The sequence below is a fragment of the Talpa europaea genome, assembly GCF_964194135.1.
Source record: "Talpa europaea genome assembly, chromosome: 5".
Lineage (NCBI taxonomy): Eukaryota > Metazoa > Chordata > Mammalia > Eulipotyphla > Talpidae > Talpa > Talpa europaea.
Window position 1 is genome coordinate 4,004,538 of NC_140071.1, and position 14,040 is coordinate 4,018,577.

General features: G+C 44.4%; 1 protein-coding gene across 2 annotated transcripts in view; it reads right to left on the minus strand.

Annotated features, from left to right (window-relative positions):
- Positions 1-14,040, minus strand: part of CTNND2 (catenin delta 2) — a gene marked incomplete at both ends in the record, with an annotated part of 698,753 nt that overhangs the window by 156,848 nt on the left and 527,865 nt on the right. For both annotated transcript variants that reach the window (XM_084233856.1, XM_084233855.1), the window contains one exon: positions 6,497-6,710. In XM_084233856.1, coding sequence (XP_084089982.1) covers positions 6,497-6,710 — 214 coding nt within the window. The remainder of the gene's footprint in view (positions 1-6,496; positions 6,711-14,040) is intronic.

The window sequence follows — 14,040 nt, forward strand, 5'->3', positions numbered from 1 at the left end:
CCACAATGGAGCATCGATCTTGGGTTTTCAACTTTTTGAGCCAAGCCATAGAAACCTCAGAAGGCTGACTCTGGTTGTCGAATTGATTGCAAATATACTCACCTCCGACGGCGTGAGAGTGGGTGGATGACAGAGGGTGCGGAAGGGAAGGTTCAAGACAGGGGAACAGCACAAAAGAAGCCGTGTGGAGGTGACACCTGCGTCGGGGAGGAGACGGGGTTCACCGTGATGCTGGGGAGTCAGCAGGGGAATGAGCCACCATTTTGGAAAAACAGAGAAGGCGTGAGTGAAAGAAACGCGAAAAATCCTTCTCTACCATAAGAGAAGTCAGCATGAAAGGTCTGTGGTCGCTGACTGAGACAAGCACGTTATTTAAAGACGAGGGCGAACTACGTGACCCCGAGGACCAGAGCAGGGGTTCAGCCTGAAAGCCCCGGGGGGGAGGAGGGGCCGGGCTGATGTTTTCACTAGAAGCCTTTTTATGTATTTTGACTCTTGACCACGTGTCTCTATGAGTTTGTTTGAAAGAATTAAAAGAAAACAATGCACCCGCGGCCCGTCCTGGCCATGTCTGCGCCTTCACAAGCAGTGGCCGTAAGAAGACGCATGAAGAAGGCAGGCCCATTGGGGCCTATTTCTCTTACACAGAGCAACGTGATCATGCCCGCAGCGCTCTGTATTCACTTGCTGTTTCATCTCCCTGCCCGACAAATGGGTTTGCTCTCGCTGGGGAAAGGCGCAGCACAGTCTGGCGTGGGCCTGGATGAACACGGCCGCGCAAAGTACCACAAAGTGGCTTAAGCAACAGAAACTTGGGCCTCAGGGGCTTGGGGGCGGGGGACAGAGACCAGTGTCAGTGAGGGGCCTTCTGAGGGCAGGGAGGGAGGTTCTGCTCCGGGCCTCACCCCAGGCTTCTGGGCACTTGCTGACAACCAGAAGCCCCATCTCTGCCTTCATCTTCACAGGCAGCCTCCTGTGAGCCCCGGTGTCCGGGTTTCCCCTCTGCAGAAGGGCCCTGGCTGTACTGGAATGAAGGCTCCCCAGTCTCCTGTCCTAATTCAACTAATTAGAGCTGAGTCACACGTTCAAGTCCTACAAGCCAGCACTTCAACCTAGGAACAGGGTGGGGTTTACTTCAGCTTAGATCAGAGAGTTTTGGAGATCAGGCATTTAATCAACCAACCTGATGTTTGCAAATAAACAGCCCAAGCGAGGACCATGCCCTTAAAGGAAAGGGAAGAGGATTCTGGCAAATGAACCCTAAGATGAAGGGGTCCTCTTCAGGACGCTTGCTTTCAAGCAAAATAAAACTTATCTATTAAGTTTTATGGTATAATAAAAACTGTTTTATTATGATTTATAAAGCATTCTGAAATCTTTAGTTGGGCATTTCAAAATTTAAGTTGATTATTTCCATATTTAGAGAGAGAAAAATTATATTAGTCAAGCCCAAAGGACACGCGGCCTTTCTAATCAGGTTTATTTGCTTAGGAGCATTTCAAGTAATGGCCAGCCTGCAAGAGCTTCAACTGGAGTTAAATAAAATTCTGATCATCATCTCATAGTAATTATTGCATAGGAAGAAAATTACTTGTTGCAAGGCCTAAGAGGCAGTGGCAAAAATATATTCTGCTGAGAATGGACACTGCAGTGCAAACAGGCAGCAGTTTTTTTTTTTTTTTTTAAAAGCAGGCAAGCTTATGTGCTGAATGTAAATGCATGTGAATGCCTCAATTTTAACATTTTATTAGGGCTCAAATAGTTTGCCAAGGAATAAATAAATAATTTAAATCCCTGCAAGGTCTTTCCTTTCTTTTGGCTCAAGCTCTTCATCTTGTTTATCATCTGGTGCTCTGGACACCTTAAATCCTTCTGGATATATATCCTAGGAGTGCTCTTCAATCTGGTTCATAAACATGCTGTAAATTGTGATAAAAATCACTGGAGTGTTCTTCTGAATATCTGCTTACCACCCATCTTAGTTTGTAAGCATCTAGAGAGGAACTGAAGAGGAACATCACCTCCCTTCCCCTACGGTGTTTTTGTGACACACTTTGTTTTCATGCATTAGCTACAGGTAAGAAGGAGCAGGCAAGAGAGAAAATGCCAGAATCCAGAGGGATCCCGAAGGCACAGAGCCACTGCTCCTTGCTGAACTCAGCAACAGGCCCACCGAAGATCCACTGAGGCCGCAGATGATATAGTTGCTACGCCTGAATCAATATTTTATTTACTTCATGCAGGAACATCGAACCTAATTCCAAAAAGGATTGGCGTTGGCTGCAGGGACAACAGAGGTGAAATAAGCCTTTTTACTGGACATGCTCCTCCACCTTCCAGAATCATCACCTCCTGGCTGCTCATCTAGTTGAGTTTCTAAGGGGTGGATGTGTTCATCAGGGGAGTCTAAATGCAGCAGCCAGGGACACAGGGGTGTGGCAATTCCACACGGGGCCCCCTAGGCCGTCGCGGCAGGCATTGCTGTCAGCACAGCCATAGCGCGCACCGGCCACCGTAGAAAAGAAAAGCATCTGGGCGGCGGCGGAGTCAGGGCTGAACCGGGAGCCTGGACCCACACAGGGAAGGCGACCGTCTGAAAGGACAGACCTGGACTTTCAGAGGCAACCTTAGTGCAGCAGGTGCAGCCGTGATGGTCAGCGACACGGCCTGAAACTGATCTGCCGTGACGCCAGGCTGCTTCCAGAAGAAAAAAATTCAAAGGGCTCATCAGACTTGGGCACAAACAGGTTGCAGAGGAGGAGGAGGGAGAGAGAATAAAAGACAAGAGAAACAGATAACAAACAGATGAGAAATAAAAGATCAGAGAAACAGGATTTGAGGAACTTGAGGTGAAATCGGGTTACAGCACTAAAATACGAGGCCCTCAAAGCTCTGCAGGAGACCCCAGAATGCAAGCATCAGGGCTCCCTGACAGATGACTGTGGCGGGCTGGACTTGAAGATGGCTGAGTTTCTTGAGGCGAATTCACTGGCCTCGTGTGACTCTGGCTTCAGGCGGTGGAGTTGACTTTGGCTGGATTTGCACTGTAGATGCTACTTTTAAACCAAAGTCAGCAGGACCCACCCTGTGGGGTTGGGGCACCCCCTGATTTTTACCAGCATGGAAATTTCGAAGGCTCTGTGACTACACACTGGCCTGCAGCAGCGATTCCTTCCACGCTGGAACAGTCCCGGATGCTCACTTCCAATTTCCCTTTCTAGAGGAGCAGCTTGGCCAAGGGGCTTGTTTTTTAAAAAGTATCCACCGTAGCAACTCAGGGATCCAGGAACTGCAGGCTGTCAAAATGTTTTGACAACATGTTTTCCTTTCAGAAGGAAATTCACTTCTGGAATGCAGCCAGGCACAATAAACCAAGTCCTCAGAAGGCAGGAACCAGCGGCGGCAGCTCACTGACTCTCTGGGTGCTGGTGGCATTTCTTCTATAAGGGGGAAGGGAGACATGGCATCTCTTCTAGAAGGGATAGGGAGACATAGAATTTCTTCTAGAAGGGTAGAGAAAGTGCTGGCCACCAACGATGGCTGATAAAGCACAGCTGGTCACAAGACCTTGGGAGCCAATCTCTGTTCTTCTCAAAAAGAGCAGAATCCCAGGCACACTGTTACAGGGCAACCCTGCTCTAAAGCGGGTTGCTTGACTGTGGGTCCTCACCTGCATGCTTAAAGGGACTCACACTGCAGGCACACATTGAAAGTTAACAAAGGTTTATTTACAAAGGAAGGGGAAATGAGGAAATGTACAACTCAGGGAGAAAAGAGGGAGATAAATTCTTAAATGTGCCCTGCCCGTTCCACAGACCTGGAATCCCAAAAGACCTGCTGAGACCAAACATGCCTGGCCAAGAGCACGAGCCAGGTGCCCAGATCCCACTCACAGGGCTGGTTTTATTTACAAACAGAGAAAATGGCTGCTTAACTCCGCCCTTAGGTCTTTGCAACTTCCCTTTGGGGATCCTGGGATTTGTAGTCTCTAGGGTCTTGATGGAGTGGGGGTGGAGCTCACAAAGCCTGTATGGAGTTTGCTCAGGACATCTTTTCCCCCTAACAACACCTCACCTCTGTGCACCACATCCTAGCATCTTTCCTATGGCTGAAATTTTCCATGAATGTGACTCCCTGGGGGCACAAGGGGTTTAGTCTCAGCACTATGAAGCTATTGGGAGCCTCTGTAGCATGAGTTCGATCCCCAGTCTGCGAGCAGACCCACAAGGCACGTCAGACCTCTCCTGTCTCGCCCACTGCTCCCCTCAGCAGTGCATTTCAGTAGATCCACCTGTTCTGCTCCCCACTCTGTCTCTGGTGAATCCTCTCCCCACCACACCTCTGGCCTATATGTCAGCTCCTGTATAAATATATATATTTAAAAAGTTAAAACTTTTTTTTTGCACAAATGGAAACTGTTAGCCTTTTTGAAAAGGAAATCTGCCTTAGATGCACCCACAAGGGGCTCACATAGGCATTTTTTATGTCGCCCCGGTGCACAGCCTGACACGCAGCATCTGCGGGACAGTATAACTGCTGTGGAGGACAGGCCATCGGCTCCTCCCCGTGCCTTCCTCAGCTGTGCGGGTGCACCGTGAGGGACGGTGCTAAGGGACAGGCCGTCCCTGACCTGGCCTTTCTGGAGAAGCCATGGGTCTTCTCAGCCTCCGCCTTTGGCTGAGCTTCCTTGGCTGAGACGCGCCACCAGCAGAGAGTGCTCCCAGGGAAGGGGTTTGGCTTGGAGCAGATCCAAACTCCAGTCAAATGCAATTCTTTTCACCACAAAGTGAGAGCAGCAGATGCCCTTTGGGCTGCGGGCTTTGGCCGTCCATTGCCAGGCCTTACGCACAAAACCACCTGATGTCTGTTCTTCCTCACCCACACCGGGTCCATTCTCCTGCAGGCATTCCCCATTTCTACACCACACAGGCAGGTAAGGACTGGCGTTGTCACATGCACACAGGGCAGAGAGCAGTTCCTTAACGCCCAGACTCTCCTGTCACAATACACGCACAGCAAGAGTTTTATCTCACCCGACCCAGGCCACCCTCTGTTTGTTTAGTGTGAAAATTTACTTTAGCAACATTGCAACCCTTAACTATTTTTCTCCACAAAAACAATTCTCCACTCGGAGAAAGGAGCAATGACTTGGCCTAGTTCCAATTTAGCTAACAGTGTGAAAGAGATGGGACAATCCCATCTCCGATGCTAGGTGTCTTGACCCAAGACTAAACAAACATTTATGACTCTCTTGCTTCAGCAATGTGTTTTCTCAAATGAATAAGTTCACAGAGACCTCAGTACAGTTGCAGGAAATTTTAGAGTTGAGAAGTGAAAGTCAGTGACTCTATGGTAATGAAAAGATCCTTTTTGTGAGATTCCACCTTGCAATCAACCTGCCAAATACTTGTTTTGGGGGCACTTAGATAAAGCAAAAAATAAATCACACTTAGAAGAACAAAAAACAATTAAGAAGAGTATTTTGAATTCCCATCTGAGGCCACAGTGAAAACACGAGGGACCACAGTCAATATCTACCGGACACACAACTGAAATGTACTGAAAATGTCACCTTCTCACTCATTGCAGCCTCACAGCTGCAGGAAGGGCTTACTACAGTTATCTCCATATTATAAAACTCAAAGAGTGCATGTTTGTGGAAAGACTTTCTCTCATGTTCACTTCTTAAAAATTTCCTTATTACGTAATACCATCACCTGGGATTTTCAGTAAGCAAAACTATTCAAGAAATTAACTGTTGCATAGCTCTCTCTTGTTAACCACACCATGAAGCAAAGTGTACACCTTATCAGCGACAACTCACTGACCTTGTCAACTGTAATTCAAGTCATTCTACCAGGGACCTCCCTGGTGGCCTACGGGTAAAGTCTCAGCACCATCCCTGGCTAGGGAGCTGACCCACATATGGCACAGCAGACCTCTCCTCTCTCCCTGCTGCTCCCCTTAGCAGTCTATTTCAGTCAGTCCACCTGCTCTGCTCCCCACTCTGTCTCTGGTGAATCCCCTCACCCCCCTGTACCTCTGGCCTTTACCCCAGTTCTTCTATGCAAAAATAAACAAAATCTTAAAAAAAAATAAAGTCATTCTACCAACGATCAATTGTTTTCATCCATCATTATGCATTATTAAATATTATTATTCTATCAATAATTACTATTTTATTATGAGAAGTCATTATTTTATCAGCTATTATTAAAAACCATTGCAATGATGATCAGTGGGTATTCTAAGATGCTGGACTTTTCTAAACCAAATGAACAAGACACAACTATGGTCATAGCATTGGCGTGAAGGTTCTGTCTATTGGAGTCTAATGATTTATTATGATCCACACACATCTGCTTCACTTTATCACAGTGGGGCTACCTACATCACAGGCCCTTTGAATGGCCCTGGACCATCACACCTGCTCAGTGGACCTGCTACCCTGGTTCCCGACTTGCCAGTTGGCTGCTCTATGAGTAGTGACTCTAACCTGTGACCAGCTCCCGGATCTCCAGGTCCGTGCTCTTGCGCAGTAACCTCACCAGCGCGGGGATCCCGCCACAGTTTTTCAGGGCAATTTTGTTATCGTCATTGGCCTTCCCGTACACCAAGTTTCTCAAGGCTCCACAGGCACTACGGTGGACTTCCGTCATCCGATGGTCCAGCAGGTCCACCAGGAGCTGGATGCCTCCTTGTCTCCTTATCTGAAAGAGCAGAGGACACAATTCTTGCCTTAGACACTACCATTTCACTATATAAACCAAAACAGGGTTTTCACATGAAATACAGCAGGTCCTCAAATCACGACGTTATGTTCCAATCATTTGTTGGTGAAGAGGGAAGAGAATCCTGACCAGAGGTGAATGGAGTGACGTGAAGCGAGGACCTGCTTGTGTTACACGTTTTTCCCTTAAAGTGGAAAGTTTCCAAGAACCCAGGACAACATTGAGGACTTAATGTAGTTGCTACAATTCATTGTTTTGAATTGAATCAAGGCGCACAGAAGGGAAAGAAAACAAACACCTGTTTTCTTTAGATGTTACTGCTTTTACTTGCTTGAATATCCCATTGATAAAATTCAAATGCATTTCCTTTCAACTGACAGAAAAGAATTTTGGATAGGTGACTCTAACTTCATTGTGGAGAGTCAGACATTTCTCTGTGGAAATATATGTCACTCATGGCATGAAGCAGACAGAGGGGCAGAATAATATTTCTAACTCCTAAGACTTTTTCAATTTAACCACGAATTTAAGGGCTGTGGGGGTGATGTACGAAGTGTCAAAGTTATGCTTCTTGGGGAAACACACCCAACTTTAGGAATCAGATGCCAAATGAGAAAGCGGAAGAACTGATACAGGATTTTCATTGGAAGAAATCTGAAAAATAAGAAAGCGATCCCAACAACAGCCAGTCAGAACATGAAGACTGAACTTCACCATTTGATGAATTACAGCAACAAAATCACATTTTATTTTCATGCTCTTTTTACCCAGACTAGTTTTTGACTTTTTAAATAAGAGTGAAAAGTAACTTGCTGTATGCTTCTAGATTCATGTTCTTCTTTAATTTTTAGACCAATTTTGAAATTCAAATGGCACATAAATTGGCTAGTGAACATCCAGACTATCTCATGGAGTTTTTCATTAGCAAAGCCATATTTGAATATTTCTCCATTTATATGGAAAAATAACAAGATTCATCCAGTAATATTCCTTCCTTTTTTTAGCTTCAAGCCTCCCAGGGATCAAAAGATTAGAATTTGGCATGAAAGAGGATCATTTGGCACTTTCTCTACTTAGTTTTCCTATTACAGAAAACTCATTCAGCCCACAGATGTGCCAGAGCACCAGGTTAAATCTCTCTACTCTTTCGAAGGGGCTTAAATGCTACTGGCTCTGTGAGCTTACTTGAACCACACTATTCACAACTGCCGTCTGCACCATCCCTTCTCTCCAAACCAGTTTTCTTGTTTTAACTTAATCTGCTACGGAATTCTCCATAACATGGGAAATGTTCAAACTTCCTGTTTATTGACACTCTCTTCTGCTGAAATGTATGTTCTTAGAGGGCAAGTCTCTTTGGTTCACTTTGTCTGTCTCCAGTGCAATGCCAGGCACACAGTAGCTGCTCAGTGAATATTTGTAGAGCGATGCAAGGGATGGTATAGGACTTGCTACATTAGGGCTGCTCGGGGAGCACTCAGCTTTTCAAAAATAGGGAAGAGTTTTAGACTTGTAGTGGAGAACTTAATACAGTAGGTACACATGTTCATTTTCAATGAGAACACCTGAAACTTACATGTTACAATGCAATTTTACTTCAAAAAAAAAAAAAAAAGAAATCAATGTCCCACTTTAAAGGACAGTCACATATGTCTCCAGGGGGTTAGCTTTTCCCACACCAGCTTACAAATACAACAGGGCCTGTGCCGCTCGCATGCAGACATGCCACCTGATGACTCAGAGCACTCCTGGCCATGGCAATTATATTCATCCATCATCACAATGAAAACAAAAGAAGTTGAAATCATCATAGAATTCAAAGCCTCTCAGCCCTACTTTGGAACATATGAATGTGACCTTTCAAGTACATGATTTCATGCAGAAATAAGTTTTCAGCTTCTTGGGCTGAATACCAAGGAGCATGATGCAGGATTATATCTATACAAATGACTGAATAAAAATCAATGTTGAAACCCATATAGGAGAAACAATATCTTGATCTGAATTTGGACTGGGCAAATCTATTATTTGTTACTTTGCTGAACTTCATAGAATCGGGCAGTGACCAGAAAGGACTTTTCATTCATAATCTTCGTAGGCAGTATTAAACTCCAGAACTGCAAGTGTCTAAAAATCACTCAAGAGTAAGATGCAAAGATTTTCTTCCTTGGCCTACCTTTCACTGTCATTCTCTTTCTCTCTGAAATGGAATGATTGGATGGACAATCAAATACAAGAAAAAAGCAAATAATGCAATATCATTCATTGCAAATAACAGAGCCTCAACCATTTAAAGGATTCATTAATCTCAACAGTATATTTATTGAGAATAAAATACCTTCACCAATGAATTTGCTAATATTATTAAATTAATATCAATATCAATGAATAATTTAAAATATATTCAATTACAGCAATGTTTGTATGTTTATGAGTCTTCATAAAATTATAATGATAGTTGATGTATAGTTGGATATAAAATCATTTAACCAGGAACGGACTTCCTTTTGGGCGGTACTTGGCCTGTAGGTGTTCATAGAGTTAAAAGAGATGGCTGACCTATTCTGCATCAGAAAGGGGGAGGAATCAGGAGCTGGGATTAGACAAGGCTGAGTAAGTTCTTGTTAATAAGCAATTGGTTGGATGAAGTAAAGACCTCAAATATCTAAAGACCTGGGTACACATTTCTATATATCTCAGGGACCTACTTCATTTTAAGCAAAATGGATGTATCTTTGGGCTTACGGTTTAGGGGCGAAAAGATACTAGTGGGCTTGAGACTCTCCACAGCTAGTAATAGGCTTAGGGAAGTGCTGCCTCTTACTCTAGGTATTACGAGTCATCAAGGCCCACTGAGAACTGGTTTATATAGAAAGCTGACTAAAAAGAAATGATTTTGATTAAGTGATTTTTAGTAAATTTTTTAGTAAATTTTTAGTAAGATTAATAGCTATTTTCAAAGCTGTTGTTTTGAAAAATCAAAAAATCAATAAAGTTGTCTTCTATCCCTTGCTAATACTTAAAAATTAAATCATTTTCACTGCCAAAAAAGCTGCTGAATGATAGAAAGTAGGGGATCTGAAACCAGAGGCTTAACCAGAGGTAAATACGACTGTTCAACTTTAATGTAGAAACTGCAAAGTTATCAATTTGTAATTACACACCAACCTCACTGAATTTTATCCCTTTACTTATAGTAAAGTCAAAGATGTTTTCCATATCATGGAAAAATAGAGACAGCACTCATAAAGGTCAAAATCTTTTTTAGTTTTTATGGTGCAAATATTTTTGAGAAAAAAATCTCTGTCTATAGTTGTGTCAAATTTCTTTCTGTAATCAATATTTGAACTACGATGGGTTATATCTTTTTTTAAACTTATGCTTCAGAGAGGGGTATACTGCAGTATTTGGGGGTGCTGGCTTAGAAGCTAGAGCAACTGAGTTTAAATCATTCCCTTTTCTCCCAATACCTCAATGTCTTTAAAATATGAACAGGGGCCTCCCTGATGGCGCAGGAGTTAAGCCTCAGCACTATCACCCAGCAGCCTGAGTTCGATTCCCAGCCAGGAAGCTGACCCACATGGCGCAGCAGACCTCTCCGTCTCGCCTGCTGCTCCCCTCAGCAGTGTGTTTCGGTCAGTCTGCCTGTTCTGCTCCCCACTATGTCTCTGGTGAACCCCCTCACCCCCCACACCTCTGGCCTACACCTCAGTTCTTCTGCATAAAAGTAAATTTAGAAGACAAAATTAAAAAAAAAAATTTAAAGAAGAACAGGAGTGCAATGACTTCTTCTTAATTCACCAAAACATGTATTCAAAACAGTTTTTAGGTTATTCTACCTTTTGGAAAAAGAAGAAATATTTTTCTGAAGTATAGAGAGGGTTATTTGGCAAAAGAGAGAAGGACCATAATTTGATTTTATTGACAAACTTACTTAAAAAGATGAAGATGGCAACAAGCAACAAACGATGGAGCCAGTAACAAAATGGCACTAGTACCAGTAAATGACTCAGAAGATCCCAATCTCTTGTAGATTTTCTTGGCTACTGCTCATGCACTAAGGCGTAGGATGTAGTAGGGTTGGTTTCTTCTGTGTCTAGTCAATGCTATTTGCTTTTTGAAATGCAACAGAAAAGATAAAGCAGTCTAGACATACATTATGATTTAGATCTTTCTGATCTACATGCTGCCCTTGCTTTAGACATCTGGAAACCTGACTCATAGTAGCCAAGTGCTATTTGGATGCAAAGAAGACCCATCCTTTGAAAATCTATGAAAAACAAGGAAGCTCAGTAGCCAAGGCTCCCTAGGGTACCGTGATCCGGGGATGTCGGAGCAAACCAAGTATGTGGGCCCCGGGGAAGAGCAAGTGGCCAGTGTGGCAAGAGCAGAGTGAAGGGAGGGAGGAGGAGAGGCAACGAGATGGGAGGCAACACGGGGGTCTGGGGGTCGTCCGCCATTGGAAGAGCTTTGGGTTTGCTTGACAAAGACAAAGATGCGATGGAGAGCAGATGCAATGACTTGTGTAACAGGGGAAACGCGTGCCAGCTGGACACAGACAGGAGGGACCGAAGTCAGAAACAGGGGCACTGAGATGGGGCAGGTTCAAGAAACGAGGCAGCTTGAGATGTGAGTGATGGGCCTTCCAGGCTGCGGAGCAGTCAGACTCCAGAACCGTTTTGCAGGTAGGGAGAAAGACAGGAGGTCTTCCTGGGATGACCCCAAGTGGCAAAGAGCCATTGTTAATAAGCAAGTGCATTGACATTCATCACAGCGGTGATTTCTGGTTGACTGGCAGATGGCAAAGCTTTGATGAAACACACACCTTCATCTGTATTATAAAACCACACTTAGAACAGTGTTAGCACAAAATAGAAAATAACATCTTCCTAAAATATAAAAATATGCTAAGTGCAGACATAGGAGGAATAGAAAAATTTGTTTTGTTGCCTGTAGTTATAACAAATAATAAGTGGTGAAGTAAATGTAATCTATTCCACCACAGAGAGTGGTGATGGATTTGTCGAGAACACTGTCCTATGCATTTATTTTCAAGTTAAAAATCTTAGATTTAAAACATTTAAATTATATCAAGACTTACACTATATTTATGAAAATGACAAAGAATATAAAATTTACTTAAGTGCCTCTTTGTTATGCAAATGTATTTCTTATTTCTACTAAAGCTTCTGAAAATATGTGTTCACATGCCCAATATTTACTGGACTCAACAACTGGTTGAGAAAAGAATTTCTGTTTTTTCAGTCCAACTGATATTTATTAAGGCTCGTTCCACATTCCTGGAGGAGCTCGCAGGCTGGTGAGGGAGAAACCCAGGAACAAATCAGAGGCCGTGAGGCCCGTGGCAGGTCAGCACATCGGCCTCCTGGGGAAGCGAGTGTGTAATGTTTTCCAGAAGAAAGAACAACTGAACTGACTTTTGGGAAGTTTGAGACTGGGGGGCTGTACAGTGTAGAGTATGTTGGGGTATATTTAACAGAGTGAAGATTTGGTCCGCAGAACTTGCTCAGCACTTTGCTCAGAGAACATTTCTGGAAAATATACAGTAGATAAGAAGGGAAACCAATAAAGTTGCCATGGGAACCAGACATCGGCCCCCGTGGGGGCTGCCGGAGCCTGATGTCCCAGAGACAGCAGCCAGCAGAGACTGATTCCCTGAGACAGGAAAGGCTCCTGAAAACAGGGTGTAAAGGGAGCACCAAACCCGGTTCAGGACAGGGGCCTCTTCTGCCCTGGGCCGCCCCTCGCTGCAGTGGATTCAATAATCTGCCTTCTCTGTCTCCACTGCCTCTGGTGAATTCTTTCACCTCCATGCCTCTGGCATGTTCCCCAATTTCCTCCACAACAGAACATGACTAAATCCTAAGATGTTTGGGTGCGGTGGGGTTAGGCTTTTTGAGGGGGGCTGTGCATATGGTAGGATGGGTGGGTAGGACAGGTAGTGGAACATCCAGAACCTTCCATTTACCCAGTGATTGAGAGGGGGAGACAGTATTAGTGTTAGTACAACTACTACTATCGTTTATTTCATCACCACCTTGAATACCCGATGCAGTAGAATCTAAGACTTGTGGGATTTTAAAGCAGCAGCACAGCATTTAAGGGAATGGTGTGCTTAGAGAGCGCTTCTTTGGCCCAGAGCCCCCAGATCTCTAGCCACATGGATGGTGGCTCTGGAGAGGGGTCAGCAGTGGGAGGCTGGGGAGCCTCGCAGGTGCAGAGACTTCTGCCTGCATCGGGTGCCTCCCAGTGGCAGGATGCAGAAGTGCGGCCGCGTCACCCAGAAGAGACCAGACGAGTGGGGGGGAGCGGTGGAGGGGTGGGGGGAATCGATGATGGTTTCTGAGAGGACAATGCAGAAAAGCGTGGCAATCGGCAAGAGAAGGTATTTGAGGGCCAGCAGAAAAGAGAGCATGATGGGTTGTGCTGAGTTTCTCTTAGGAAACACCCTTGACCACTTTCCAGGCATCTGCGAATTTAGAGACAGTATCACATGCACGGGAGGGTTTTGACTTGACGTCTCTCCACCACTTGTTTAAATGAACTGTGGTTTCCTTACTCCAGCAGCTCTGTGCTCTGGGCCCCAGCAAGGTAACTGATGAAGCCCACTGTTATCTCTGTCCCAGCGTCAGGGGTGGAGGCTGCAGGGGCACCCCGAGACTGAGCAATAGGGGAAGCTACACTCAGGGATCCCTAGGCCTCCCCAGGGATACAGCCACTGACCAGTTAGTTCTTCTGAGAATTCACAAACTGCGACGTGTCAAGCTTAGTCTGTCACATGTTTCTATTTAACACTGAGGAAGCCTTGCAAGGGAAATCTGTAACGTGGCATCTTGAAATATGAGTTATTCGATGATACTGCACAACTGATTAAATACAATTCAGTCTTCAGTCTATCCACCTGCCCAAGCAGAACATTTATGACACACTTGGGTCTTGGAATAATAAGAAAATACACTTGTTGGATGCATCTGTGCCCTTTGAAATTTAAAAATTATCTAAGAAATCGCTTCGGGTGCCATACAGTGCATCCTCAAGCCACGTGCCATCCTGAGGGAGGAGACTCAAATCTAGACATCACAGGGATGGTTAGCTCAGAAATTCTGGTGGTATAACAGCTCTCCTAAATAATCTGGTAAGTTGGTAGAACGTGTGTTCTAAATCACACGTTTATAATTCTACATTATAACGTCACACTATATAACATATGTATGTATAAATAAATTTGCATAAATATTTAAGAAAAATCAGTTCAGAAGTCTTGCACCTCCTTCCCCCACTCAAATGA